The 12,137-nt window shown below is 41.0% G+C and overlaps 2 protein-coding genes across 3 annotated transcripts in view; one reads left to right on the plus strand and one right to left on the minus strand.

Annotated features, from left to right (window-relative positions):
- Positions 1 to 11,061, plus strand: part of DCUN1D3 (defective in cullin neddylation 1 domain containing 3) — a 51,691-nt gene extending 40,630 nt beyond the window's left edge. The window contains exon 4 of one of the 2 annotated variants that reach the window (XM_030800058.1): positions 527 to 11,061. In XM_030800058.1, the coding sequence (XP_030655918.1) occupies positions 527 to 1,010 (484 nt within the window). In that variant the 3' untranslated portion in view covers positions 1,011 to 11,061. The remainder of the gene's footprint in view (positions 1 to 526) is intronic. The other variant, XM_003261456.4, reaches the window with a different exon arrangement.
- Positions 11,062 to 11,224: 163 nt separating this feature from the next.
- Positions 11,225 to 12,137, minus strand: part of REXO5 (RNA exonuclease 5) — a 43,346-nt gene continuing 42,433 nt past the window's right edge. The window contains exon 20 of the mRNA XM_003261463.3: positions 11,225 to 11,492. Within this exon, the coding sequence (XP_003261511.2) occupies positions 11,411 to 11,492 (82 nt within the window). The 3' untranslated portion in view covers positions 11,225 to 11,410. The remainder of the gene's footprint in view (positions 11,493 to 12,137) is intronic.

The raw sequence follows: 12,137 nt of genomic DNA on the forward strand, positions 1-12,137 counted from the left end.
CATAATTTTTGTTTTTTAATAATAGAATTTTGATCTCTGGTGGTAGAATTACCCAGGTTCAGAATCCTTGGCTCCAGAAGTCTCCCTTGGCAATCACTAAAAATATACCCCAAACAAACAACCCATAGAGAATCAGAAGGGAAACAGGAAGCCTCCTCCTCTGGAAGAAGAAAGAATCCGTAGCTTAATCGCTATTGCAGAGCGGGAAACAGGGCAGGGAGCAGGAGACTTGAGTTTAGCTTTGGGAAGATGAGTGAATGAATAAATGAACCATTATCAGCTGCCAACTGTGTGCCAGGCACTGTTAGAAGCAGAATAGTAATTCGTTTAGTCCTCACCAAAACCCTATGAAGTAAGGTGGTATTTTTACCATTTGACAAGTAAGGAAATAGGACTAATTAGTTGGAGGAGTTAGAATTCAAATCCAGACCATCTGGCCTGAAAGCCTTGCTCTTAATCACTATGTATATTGCCTGTAAATAGTATAGTTTATAATTATTAATTGTCCTTTTCCTTTCTGTTGCAGGAAGGAGTTTTTTGATGGCTGCAAAGCAATAAGTGCAGACAGCATTGACGGAATCTGTGCACGGTTCCCTAGCCTCTTAACTGAAGCCAAACAAGAGGATAAATTCAAGGATCTCTACCGGTTTACATTTCAGTTTGGCCTGGACTCTGAAGAAGGGCAGCGGTCACTGCATCGGGAAATAGCCATTGCCCTGTGGAAACTAGTCTTTACCCAGAACAATCCTCCGGTATTGGACCAATGGCTAAACTTCCTAACCGAGAACCCCTCGGGGATCAAGGGCATCTCCCGGGACACTTGGAACATGTTCCTTAACTTCACTCAGGTGATTGGCCCTGACCTCAGCAACTACAGTGAAGATGAGGCCTGGCCAAGTCTCTTCGACACCTTTGTGGAGTGGGAAATGGAGCGAAGGAAAAGAGAAGGGGAAGGGAGAGGTGCACTCAGCTCAGGGCCCGAGGGCTTGTGTCCCGAGGAGCAGACTTAGTGGCTCTGTCCCAGGAGCAGCAGCAAGGATCTGCCAGCTGCCCTGCAGCCAACTGAGGAATTGGACCATTTTGGAAATTACTGAAGATCCGGATATTTTCTACTTTACACCTTTCTCTGCCTTGTATCTGAAAGGGCTCTAAAATGCTGTATCATGTTTTAGGCACTTTCTTCATTTTTTTTGGTTATTTTGGTTATTTCCTTTTTGGGGGGGATCTCCCAGAATATTTGAACCTGGTTACATGTTGTGTATCTTTTTTTGAAGCCTTCAGATAGAATAAGCCTGCCATTTCTTGCACAAATTAGGTTGTTTTTTTTTTGTTTTTTTTTTTTTTTTTTGGTAGGGGAGGGCATAGAGCAGGGAGCGGGGATGGGACTGTTAGGTTGAATTAACATTACAAAATGATACAGTGCCAGATCTCAGTTTTGCATATTGTTTTTCAGGGCAGGTCTGTACTGTGTGTAGTGCTGTTTACATGGTTGAATTTAGGTTGTAGTAATTATTTTTAAAGATTTACACAGATTTGAATAGCAGTGTTAACTGTTAACCACATTGCATTAATTCCCAGGCGATTTAGAGCTCTTGGAGAGCCAAGGCCAGCCAAGAGCATTTGTAGTCTGGTGACAACCCCCTTTTAAGCTAATTTATCCAGAACCCTGATTTCCCTCACTTCTTGCTCATTCCTTCTTTGACCTATTGCATTTCATGTTGAGTTTTTCCATCAACATGCTGCACCTGTCAGTCAAGTGAGCATTTTTTAAGAACACATTGTACTGAGAACCACTTAAGCATTGAATGCAGAGAAAGCAGTGCTACCTCAGTTTTGCTGGAAGTAGACTTCTTTGATAGTTTTCTTTCTTTGATGAAGTTTCTGTATTTTCATGTTGTAAGTGGAAATACTTTTTTTTGTTTGTTTGTTTCATTTGCCTTGGAGCCAAAGTTTCTGTTCCTGGTGGTCGGGAAACTGCCTGCCGGCCAACTGACTTGAAGGAAAACTGTGGTATGGAGCTCTGCTTGAATTTTTTTTTTTTTTTAATATTTTTGTTTTTTTCTTTGAATATCATCAGCTTACTTGTCTGGTAAGGGCAGAAGCCTGGGGTTGGCCTGAACTCTGCCAAACAAATATCAAAGTGTATTTAATAGTTAAATTTGTGCCCTTTCCCTTCTTGCTGCACCCATGTTGTCACTTAACCCCCAGGAGTTATTTATTATCTTTTTGTTAAAGTCAGGCTCATATGGGGTAATGTGATGACTGTTTAGGTTTACATGACCCTCCTTTCCCTACCCCCAAATATGTATATATACATATATAAAGTATGTATATATTTTACCTATATAAAATATATATATATACACATATATGTATCTATATTCCTTTGTTTCTTTGCCTGCTTATACTGGCCATAAAAGAGGGAGCTGCCTTCAATGTATAAAGTATAAGAAGAGTGCCAGGGAATGCCATAATGGAGGCTTTTGGATCTGAATTTGGACCATTTCACTAAAGAGAACATGAGTTTGCTCAGCCCTTTCCTCACAAGAGGGAGGGCCCGGTTCCCCAGACTTCTCCACGTGCTCACTCCATAAAGGCCAGCTTTGGCCAGACTGCCACAGGGGCCTGAGGAGCTGACTCTAGGCCTACCTGGTTTCAGTTAGAGGGTCCTCCTGTTATTTTTCCATTTAAAAAGTTATGTCCTCAGAAAACTGTACTGGAAGGATGGGTGGTAGGAACTTGTATAGTTCAGCTTCCAACACTTTGGAACAGATTAAAAAGGGAATCTTTTAAATAAAAACTTATAAAAATATTTATACTCTTGAGGTAATGAGACTTTGTCTATTAAACATTTGGAGGTTTCTCCCCTATCCTAATACCCCGCTGCGTCCCAGGTATGTTTCTCAGCCTGGGCAGGAATTGCATGTTTTGAGTTCCATTGTGAGCAGCCTTACAGCTCTGGGCTCCCATCTTAAGGATTATTAAAGAGTTTTGGCAGTCAGTATTTTTCTAAAACTGATATTGACCATAGGGAACATACTTGGAATTTTTGTTTTTGTTTTTTAAATCCTAAACCTGACAGTTCCTCCTTCAGAGGGGCAAATGGGAAACTTTAAGATCATCCATGGTATAGTACTGCTAGAAAGCTGAAGGAGGTCTTGGGCCAGATGCCTGGCTTCTGTTCTAGCTAAATAAGACTCTTGAATAAATCTCCAGGGGTCCCAGCAGGTTCTGTGGGATCAGTTGTAGCTGGGTACCCAGACTGAGGTTTTAAAAAGACCGCTTTTTCATTAAGCCAGTTTGCAACTCATTTTCCCTGGTTCTGGGTTGGGTAGTGGTTGACTGAGGGAAAAGGCAGGCTGCTCTTGGCTAGGTAAGGCCCTTTCCATCCCAGATCAGAGTGTATCAGAGAAAGGTGCACAAAAGAGGGAGGCAGCCCAGGACCCTGAGTACTCTGGAGAAACTAGGTTCCTTCCCCACCCTTTAAGAAGACATTCCGTGCATTAGGTGTACTAGAGTGGGTGGATTTTGTTGTTTTTTAAATTAACTATTTAGCCTCCTCATCCCCCACCAAAAAAGCCATTTAGTTATTTTTTGGTTATATTGATCCATTTGCAAATGGGAAGCCAGAAAAGGGAGCAGTCAGGGAGGGACTTACAAGTTCCTTCCAAGTTTGAGTACTTGATGCTCATCAAAGATTTCAAGCTTCTGCAGTAGCTCTGGGCCAATGCTTGACTCTTTCATGACCACAAGAAATGCAGTTTTTCTGCAAAGGGATCCAAGGTGAGGTGTGTATAGGGTTTGAGGTTATACTTCTGGGAAATGAAAAGCCTTGTTCCTTTCAACCTAGAAATACGTTTGCCACTTACTGAGTGAGCAGTAAGTCTGTGTAAGAGGCTGAATGTATGCCCCTCAGATAAGCCAGCACACTCCTTGCTTAGCAACAGAACATCAGGGTGATGTGGAGAGGGGCAGGATGTGGATGCCACTTTGGAAATTGGCAACATCTGAGGGCAACAACAAACTAGTGTGTTGGGAAATAAGAAATAACTCAGTTTTGACAAATGGCTTTGTCAGCTTTTGTGATGTTTCTTTAGCAGTTTATTAGAAAGATGGTATGAGATGACATGCTGCTTCATTGAATTGCTCTTTCCCCCACCTTTGCCAAATCTCAATGTATCATTCTTAACCCCACCTCCTGTAAGGGGCTTTGCTATGCTTCAGCTGGTTGTCTCAGCAGCTGGAGTGCTGCCCACCTGTGTGAGTTGGGTCCAGGAACCCATGTCTGCCCTTCTGATAAGGGAAGATGAATCTAGAGCTGGCTGAAGATCTAAATTTTAACCAAACCCCTGGGCCAGGAAAGTAACAATTGAAAATGTACAAGGCAGTGTTTTCAGTATTAAACTTCCCCAAGGAAAGCACAAACTAGTCTTTTTGGAAAGGGAGAAAGGATTAAGCCACACAGTATTAGTCTTTGAAGCAGTACTGGTCTCCAGGGGCTGGTGCCAAAATTTAGTCCCATAGTAGTACACTTGATGGCCTCATGTACTATATACTCTGCCAAATTGTATTAAACAGTGGTGGGAAGTTACTGGGATAAGAACTTGTCTAAAAGTTTACAAACCAAATCAGATCTGTTAGGTTGGTGCAAAAGGAAGTTTTTGCCATACTTAATGTATGTTTTTGCCATTAAGTATGGCAAAAACCACAATTACTTTTACACCAACCTATATATTTAAGAGTGTTTGGTTTGCCAGATTCCAAATGAGGTCTTCAGTGCAGCAAAGCCCAAAAGGCAGACTCAGTTATGCAATTAAAAGGTCAAGGCATAGAAGAAAGCTGCTGCTGGGTTTTTGTTGCCTTTTACTTGACTGCTCTGCTATTTTTCTTGTCTCTCATGTTTGGTTAGCTGTGACTTGAGCATATTGGTAACTGACAAAGGTCTTCCTTGGGGGACTTGAACATCTTGGTAAATGACAGGTCTTCCTTGGAGGACTCCAGCAGTATCTTGTTTAAACGACTGAAAGGACTGTTAAGGTTGTGGAATTGTGTTAATTGGGACTCATTGAGGAAATGCGACATTGATCCTCCTCTTATTCCACAGTGTGTTTTCTGATCATATAAAGAAGGTTCCCAGCCACCCCCCTTCAGAGTTTATTCCCACGGTAAGCTGTAATTGCATATCCAGTTTAAACTGGACTGGGACTGCATGTTGGTGAGGATCAGCAGGGGTTTTCCCCCTTTTCGAAAGACGAAATAGATTCTTGAGCACTGGTTGCAGAAGCCAAAATAGTTCAAATAGCTTTGCATAACCATTGGGTTCTGCTTCTGATTCAGGTGCTGGGCATCATGTCCTCCCTATTCTTCTCTTCTTGGAAACCCAGCCTATCTTATAGATACCTACTTCCGCCACCCATCCAACCTCCCTGCTCCTTTCAACACAAATCTTGGATATTGCCAAAGGAAGCCATTCAGCAGCTGCTGGGGTTTTTCATCCCCCCGACATGCATACATTTGCTCTGGGAGAAGTGTCTTCCCTCTGACCCTGGTCCCCAGCTCCGTCTGTGATTAATTGCTCTTACCTGTTGCACTAATGAATATGACTCTAGGTTTTAAAGGGGGAATGTGAAGCAATAGGCAAATGGGGCTTGGATGAATTGGTCCCACAGATATACCCTGCCTTAAGCCGCTGAGGTGATGAGTCCACTGCTCATGTGACCCTCCACCTTTGTGGATCCCTCTTGGTTTGTGACCAGTGTGTCTGTTTGTTGAGGTTGTATAAACTTGACAAAAGTTAATACTTTTGTTTGTATTTTCTGCACTGTTGCACTCTCCAAATGGCCCCTTGAGTATTTTTATTGACTTGTTACACACATTTTTGTCTTTGATGTCTACATTTTTTCCTTTAATGTTTTTTATTTGGAAGGTTACCTGCTGTTGGATTTAATAAATTTGTTTACTTGATTACTGATATTTCTACAAAAAAAAAAAAAAAAAAAAACAGTGACTTTATTCTGGGGCAAAATTTACCCACTGGGAGCTTCTACCAACATGATATTGAGTAACAATTTTTATCCTTTGAAAAACAATCCAGATAAGTACAGGATCCTCAGACTCCAAACATGGGTGTTGACCTCCCACATAGCAAGCTTAGTAGGGTGGCTTTTGGGGGTCTCAGTGCTTAGAGGCAAAGAGCAAATAAGTCTTCACAGGGCCACTGCCTGAATAGTCTTACCTTAGCAACCGATGTGAATTCTCATGAGGAGTAAAAAGTGAAGTTGAGCAGTATGTTAAATGCATGACCCCTAGATTTAACAGTATGGCAGTGATTAAGGCAAAGGAAACAAGCTGTATCTGGCTTTAACTGTCAGATGCCACTGCTGTGTGACCTTTGGCAAGTTAGTGAACCTGTAAGTTTCCTTTTACTCATCTGCAAAATTAAAAGACTCTTGGTTCCATCAGAGTGCTAGGATTTAAAAGTCTTGATAAAGTCCCAATGACACATAAGTGCTCAAACATTACAAGCTCTTTTAAGGTTCTCCAAAGGAATGTTAGGTGAGTAATGCACGCAAACCAGAGAATAAGAGAGGGCGGTTGTCATGGTCATCCATGACCTTTCACAAGTCACAGCCCCTCTTAGGGGCTTAATTTCCCTCTGTGCCAAATTGGGGATGGGGGAAGAAGCTCAGACTAACATGATCCCTGGGATTCCCATCTGCCTCTTAACACTCTAGATGTATGATAATTAGACCACTTGCGACCCTTAGCTTCCTTCCATTGTATTTTCTGTCTAGTTATTGTTTACATTCAGGAAAGCTCTTGACTGGCTATCTTACACATTTCTTTCATGGAGGCCCTGATAGCCTCCCCAAAGATTCCCAGCCTCGTGTTGGTATCTTGTAAAAATAAGTATGGTGGTGGGAGTAGGTGTACTTTTTCTTTTCTGTTGCAAAGGCTCTGGAAGTCACGTCAACATTCTCCGATTAGGGAGAGGTTTCTGAGATTTCCTCAATGAACTGGAACTCTTTTTCTCTTCCTCCCTCATTACTAAGGACAGGACCAGTTGGGGGCTGGAAGGAAATCTAAGGGGTGATGTTTTCCTCACTTAAAAAGTATGCCTCTAAAACATTCCCCAGTTGGCTCTTGGGCTTGTTTCTTCTGTGCTTTGGCACTTCTGAGTTATGGAGCCCAGGCAGAGCCTTACAAATAGGTTTAGGGAATAAAGTGGAAGGATGCTGATTTGGGGGCTTGTATAGAGCCTGGGCTATTCAAAGTGCTGTCACAGGCTGCATAGATTATATACAGCTAAAATCTAATTTTCAATTAGATGATGGACAAACAACTTCACTTAGTTACCAGATGAGCTTAAATGCACGTGGAATGCTTTCTAGCAAGAAAGGTGCACTGAAGGTAGTGCTGAAGGTCTGAGGAGTATGAAAGAGTTGCAACACTGGCTTCTTCCCTCCTTTCAAATCAGTTGCTGAAGCACATGGCTGGATTGGCTCTGGAAGTCATCCTTCTAGCTCTGAGTTTCGACGTAGGTCAAAAAGGGTTAGTCTGCCTGATAAGATTAGGGAGCTTGCCTAACCTCTCCATTTCCTTTCCTTTATGTCGACTTCTGAGGATGCCCTGTCTTAAAAACATAAGGCTCCTACCTGAGTTTAACATTCTTCTGTTCAGTGTTCTGACCCTTATCCCGTCTCTTGACTCAGGGGTGCTGAAAAAGTCCTGGTGGAATGTAGCAGCACCAGTGCAGTCAGCAGCAAAGCATCTTAACTCTACAGTGTTTTGTAATCCATGCTGATGGAGACTCTCCATGGGCCCCGTGCTTATCTGGGGGTGGTGCTGCTAAAACTGCTAGTACATTATAGAGCTACACAATAGTGTGGTACTACTACATGACAAAACAGAAAACACGAATACTGGCCCTAGTATACACATGGACTTAAATGATAAAGGAGCATCCTCCTTTATTGGGTAAGTAAAGCTAGATAATTGGGTTAAATTATCTAAATATTTGGGAGAAAGTTATTACATGCCAAGATAAATTCCAAGAAAAATAAGGCTATGAAGTGTAGACGTTAAATCATTAGAAATATATAAACTTGTCATTGGATCCAGAGATCAGTCAGGGCTCTCTAAGCATAAAAGCAAATAGAGGAAATCACAAAAGACTAAACATAAAATGATATACCTTAAAAAGCAAACAAATTTTGTAATAGTTTGTAAATGGACACTATATATAGTGAATCCATAAGGCGCTCTTAAAAATTCAGTATGGAAAAGGATCTGGCTTCCCAATAGAAAAATGGCAAAGGATATGAACAACTCACTTAGGAAAAATAATTTACCAAAAAGCTTCTGGGAAAAAAAGCAGGAATGCCAATCTAAAGGGTATTCAAATAAGCAGACATTAAATATACAATGAAAAACTTAAACTGGCAAAAATTTGAAACAAATCTACGCTAGTAAACAGTAAAAGCCTTTCTGGAGTTAAAAGCGTGTTCGTACTCTTTAACCCAATAATTTCACTTACGAACTTTTCCTAAAAGAAATATCTCCCAAGGATGTATGTGCAAGGATATCACCGGCAGCATCATTTGGGAACAACTTCAACGTCAACAAAAGGGACTGTTTTAGAAATTATGGCATACATCAATGCTAGAATATTACACAGCTATTAAAACTCTGCTTTTGAATAATAGAATTTCTATCATCATGGAAAAAGTTGATCGATTATAAAATATTGGCAGTCATTGACCATTGATGGTGGGATCAGTTGTGATTTAAATTTTTCTGTATTTTTCAAATTTTCATTAATAGGTTTCCTTTGTAATAGGGAAGAGGTTATTTACAAAAAGGGGGGTAAAAGGAAATGAACAACCCCCCCCTCCATGGGCAAGGAGACCAGAAAATGGGAGTAATGTGTTCAAAGCCTAAATGAGTTCTGTAAAAGCCCTTGGAGTTGCTTTTCTCCCATAAGAAGCTGCTTCTCCAGCAGCTGCCTTGGCAGCTCTGCGCTGGCTGCCTAGAAGGGTGTGGGAGGAAAAATGCACAAACGCACTTATGAATGGAATGTGTGTTTTGCAAGAGGCCAAGTTGGCAGCTTTGGCTTCCAAAAGGTGGAGCATCAGGCGAAAGAACAGAGTGTGCAGACTGAAGTCTCAGAGGCCTCGTAGTGCAGGCCCATCTCTGCAGAGTTCTGGAGTTGGATCCCTGGGGAAACCTCCAACCCTACCCTTTCTCCTAAGAAAAAGATGGCCTTGGCTATTCTTGGGAGCAAGTGGAGTGCTCTTGGTACAGGGAGATGATCCTTAGTAAAATAGTATGTCATTTATTCAGCACTCAATTTTGACTTTTCCTAGTTTAATCCTCATAACCTTATGAAGTACTAATTTCCCCTATTTTAAAGGTGAGGAAACAGGCCCAGAGAGGGAAAATAATTCACACATAGTGCATTACTGTGTCATTTTCCACAAATGTCTCAATAATCAAAAGTAGTTATTTCCTCATTTTATACAGCTGTGGAAATAGCCTCAAATGAGGTTAAGTGACTTGCCCCAAAATACTCAGGTGTGTGTGGGAGGTGAAGCTCCAACCCCGGCCTGTTCATATCCGAGGCAGGCACTTAATTTTCTCTGTCAGGACTTGAGCCTCAAGAGGTAAACAGCAGCTAAGCTCTCACAGCTTTGGAGCTCAGCTGGGCAGGAAGGAACCCAACAACACTGTCAGTTTCAAGTTGTTCTCAGGGCCTTGCAGCGGAAGTTGGCAGTTCACCTAGGGAACTTTCCTCCTGATGAAGGGACTTGAATCAAGTTGCGGTGTCTGATCCCAAGTCAAGCTCTTCAGTTCTGGTTCCATATAGGGCCAGATCTTACAGAAGCTACATTTAAACTTTCATATAGGACCAGATCTCATGAAACTACATTTATAGGATTAAACACTGCTCCAACTGCCCAACCCTAAGAGTTAATTTTAAGTAGAATTATCTTTTTCTTCTTTTCTTCTCCTGACAGCAGGTGGTAAGAATTATTTTCCAATTATAAAAGCAATGTATGTTGAATGTTAAAAAACAAAATCGAGTCTACAACAGAAAAGCATTTGTTAAAACCTAATTTGTCAATGCCACTAGCCATAGATAAATACTATTAACGTTTTGGCATATAGCCTTGCAGGTTTTGTTAGAAGCCTATGTATAGCTTTGTATATTTTCTCCTACAAAAGTGGACTCAAACTACATGCTATTCTGTATCCCTCCAGACTTCATACAACAAATAATATACAGTACTGTGAATATATAATCTCACTAATCTGTAATCCTCTGGGATACATACCATTATTATCCCAAGCACAGAAATGTTAAGTAATTTATTCAAGTCCACACAATAATTTCAAAAAGCTGGGATTCAAAGTCAAGCATTCTGGATCCAGAGGTCTACTGCCTCTTCTTGAAGATCTCTTTCACCGAAGATTTTATTTACTCTCTCACACACACACACTTTAGAACTGGCTACCTAGAACTCCATTGTAATAACCCTCTGATATCTCCTTCATTACATGTTTTTGTGTAACTATCCTAGTACCCTAGGATAATGCTGTAGAATTGCAGGGTCTCTGTACAGAGCAATTTACAAGGTTTTTGGGTATGATTACATACTGTATGCCAGATTCATCCTTTCTGGAGGGCAGTTAATATCTCTAGTAGTTTTGGAATTGGGTGCCTATGCCCCATGTCCTTTCCAACACAGATTGTTATCGGTTTGAGAGTTGATTAAAACAGTTTTTACTGAATTTCAAGTTTCCAGTTCCTAGAGGGAGAGATGGTGTGATGGAGGCACCTACTGGTGAAGGGTGGCACTGCAGTCATGTTCTGAAGGGAAGGAGGATTCCTAAATGTGGAATGGAAGGGGTTTCCAGGGCTGGTTAAAAAAACTAAAAGAATCTTCCACTCCACTGCCTGGTGGACTTGCCAGATTTCTCAGTTCAGCTATCATTGTCCTTCAATTTTTTAAGAGTTGTCAATAAGAAAACAGTTTAAATAAATTTGCTTCACAGACATTACAACTTTGACAAATTGCATAATTGGCTGGTTTTCTGAGTAATCACTCCTCTTGGTTTCCTTATCAGTATATACCACGTAATAGGGGTGCTACATGGAATCAGCATCTTGTACTGCACCTATGCACATAAACTCAATGACACAAACAATCTGTGGACACCCCCATACTATGCTTGAACTTTAGGCATTTATTGAAAACTTACACATGCCATACAAACAAACTAAACTCTTAGCTGCTACACCAAGTTTCCATAAAGCTGTCTGCTGGTTGGAGAGGCTACAGCCTGACCACATTCTTTGCCATTGCCTACAAGGGGTAAGAAATGGCACATGGAAACATGGCAGGCCGACTCATGAACACAGGCCTGGGCCAGCGCTTTCTTCTTCCTCTTTTATTCCCATCAGTCCTAAGCCAGAGAGTGAACCATGAGTGCTGCAATAAATGAGAAACAAAGGTATGTTTTTATCCATAAGATTGAATGAATGGTTATAAATGCCTAGTTACAGGAGATATTTTTCCAAGTATGTGTGTGTGCCATGGGGCAAGGGCAGGAAGGTTTATGGAAAGCTGCCTGCTGAAGATGGTTTAATGGAAAAAGCACTGATGAGTCTCAGAGGTCTAGATTCAAATCCTACCTTTACCAATTAAGAGATATGAGGCATATCTATAAAACTATGAAATATTTAAATTACTATCTCACAGGGATTTGGTGAAGACTATCGACAATAGCAAACATACACTGAGCACTTACTACATGCCAAGAATTGTTCTAAGCACTTGTCTCATTTAATCCTCAAAACTGCTCACTGATGTAGGTACAAGTGTTATCCTCATTTAAAAAATAAAAAAGCTCATAGACATTATATGACTTGCTGAAGTCACACAACTGTTAAGTGACAGAACCAGGATATCAATAATAGCAATCTGTATTAGATCCCTTATAAGTTGCTGTTAAAGAGTCTTAGTCTTCGTTCATTCCATACTTTTGTAGCACCTGCTAGGTGCCAGGGGCTGTTTAAAAAAGTTACAAAACATTAACTTATTTAATAATGTTTGTTGTAAAAAACCTGGCGTGGT

Source organism: Nomascus leucogenys, chromosome 2 (genome assembly GCF_006542625.1).
Source record: "Nomascus leucogenys isolate Asia chromosome 2, Asia_NLE_v1, whole genome shotgun sequence".
In the NCBI taxonomy this organism is placed as follows: domain Eukaryota; kingdom Metazoa; phylum Chordata; class Mammalia; order Primates; family Hylobatidae; genus Nomascus; species Nomascus leucogenys.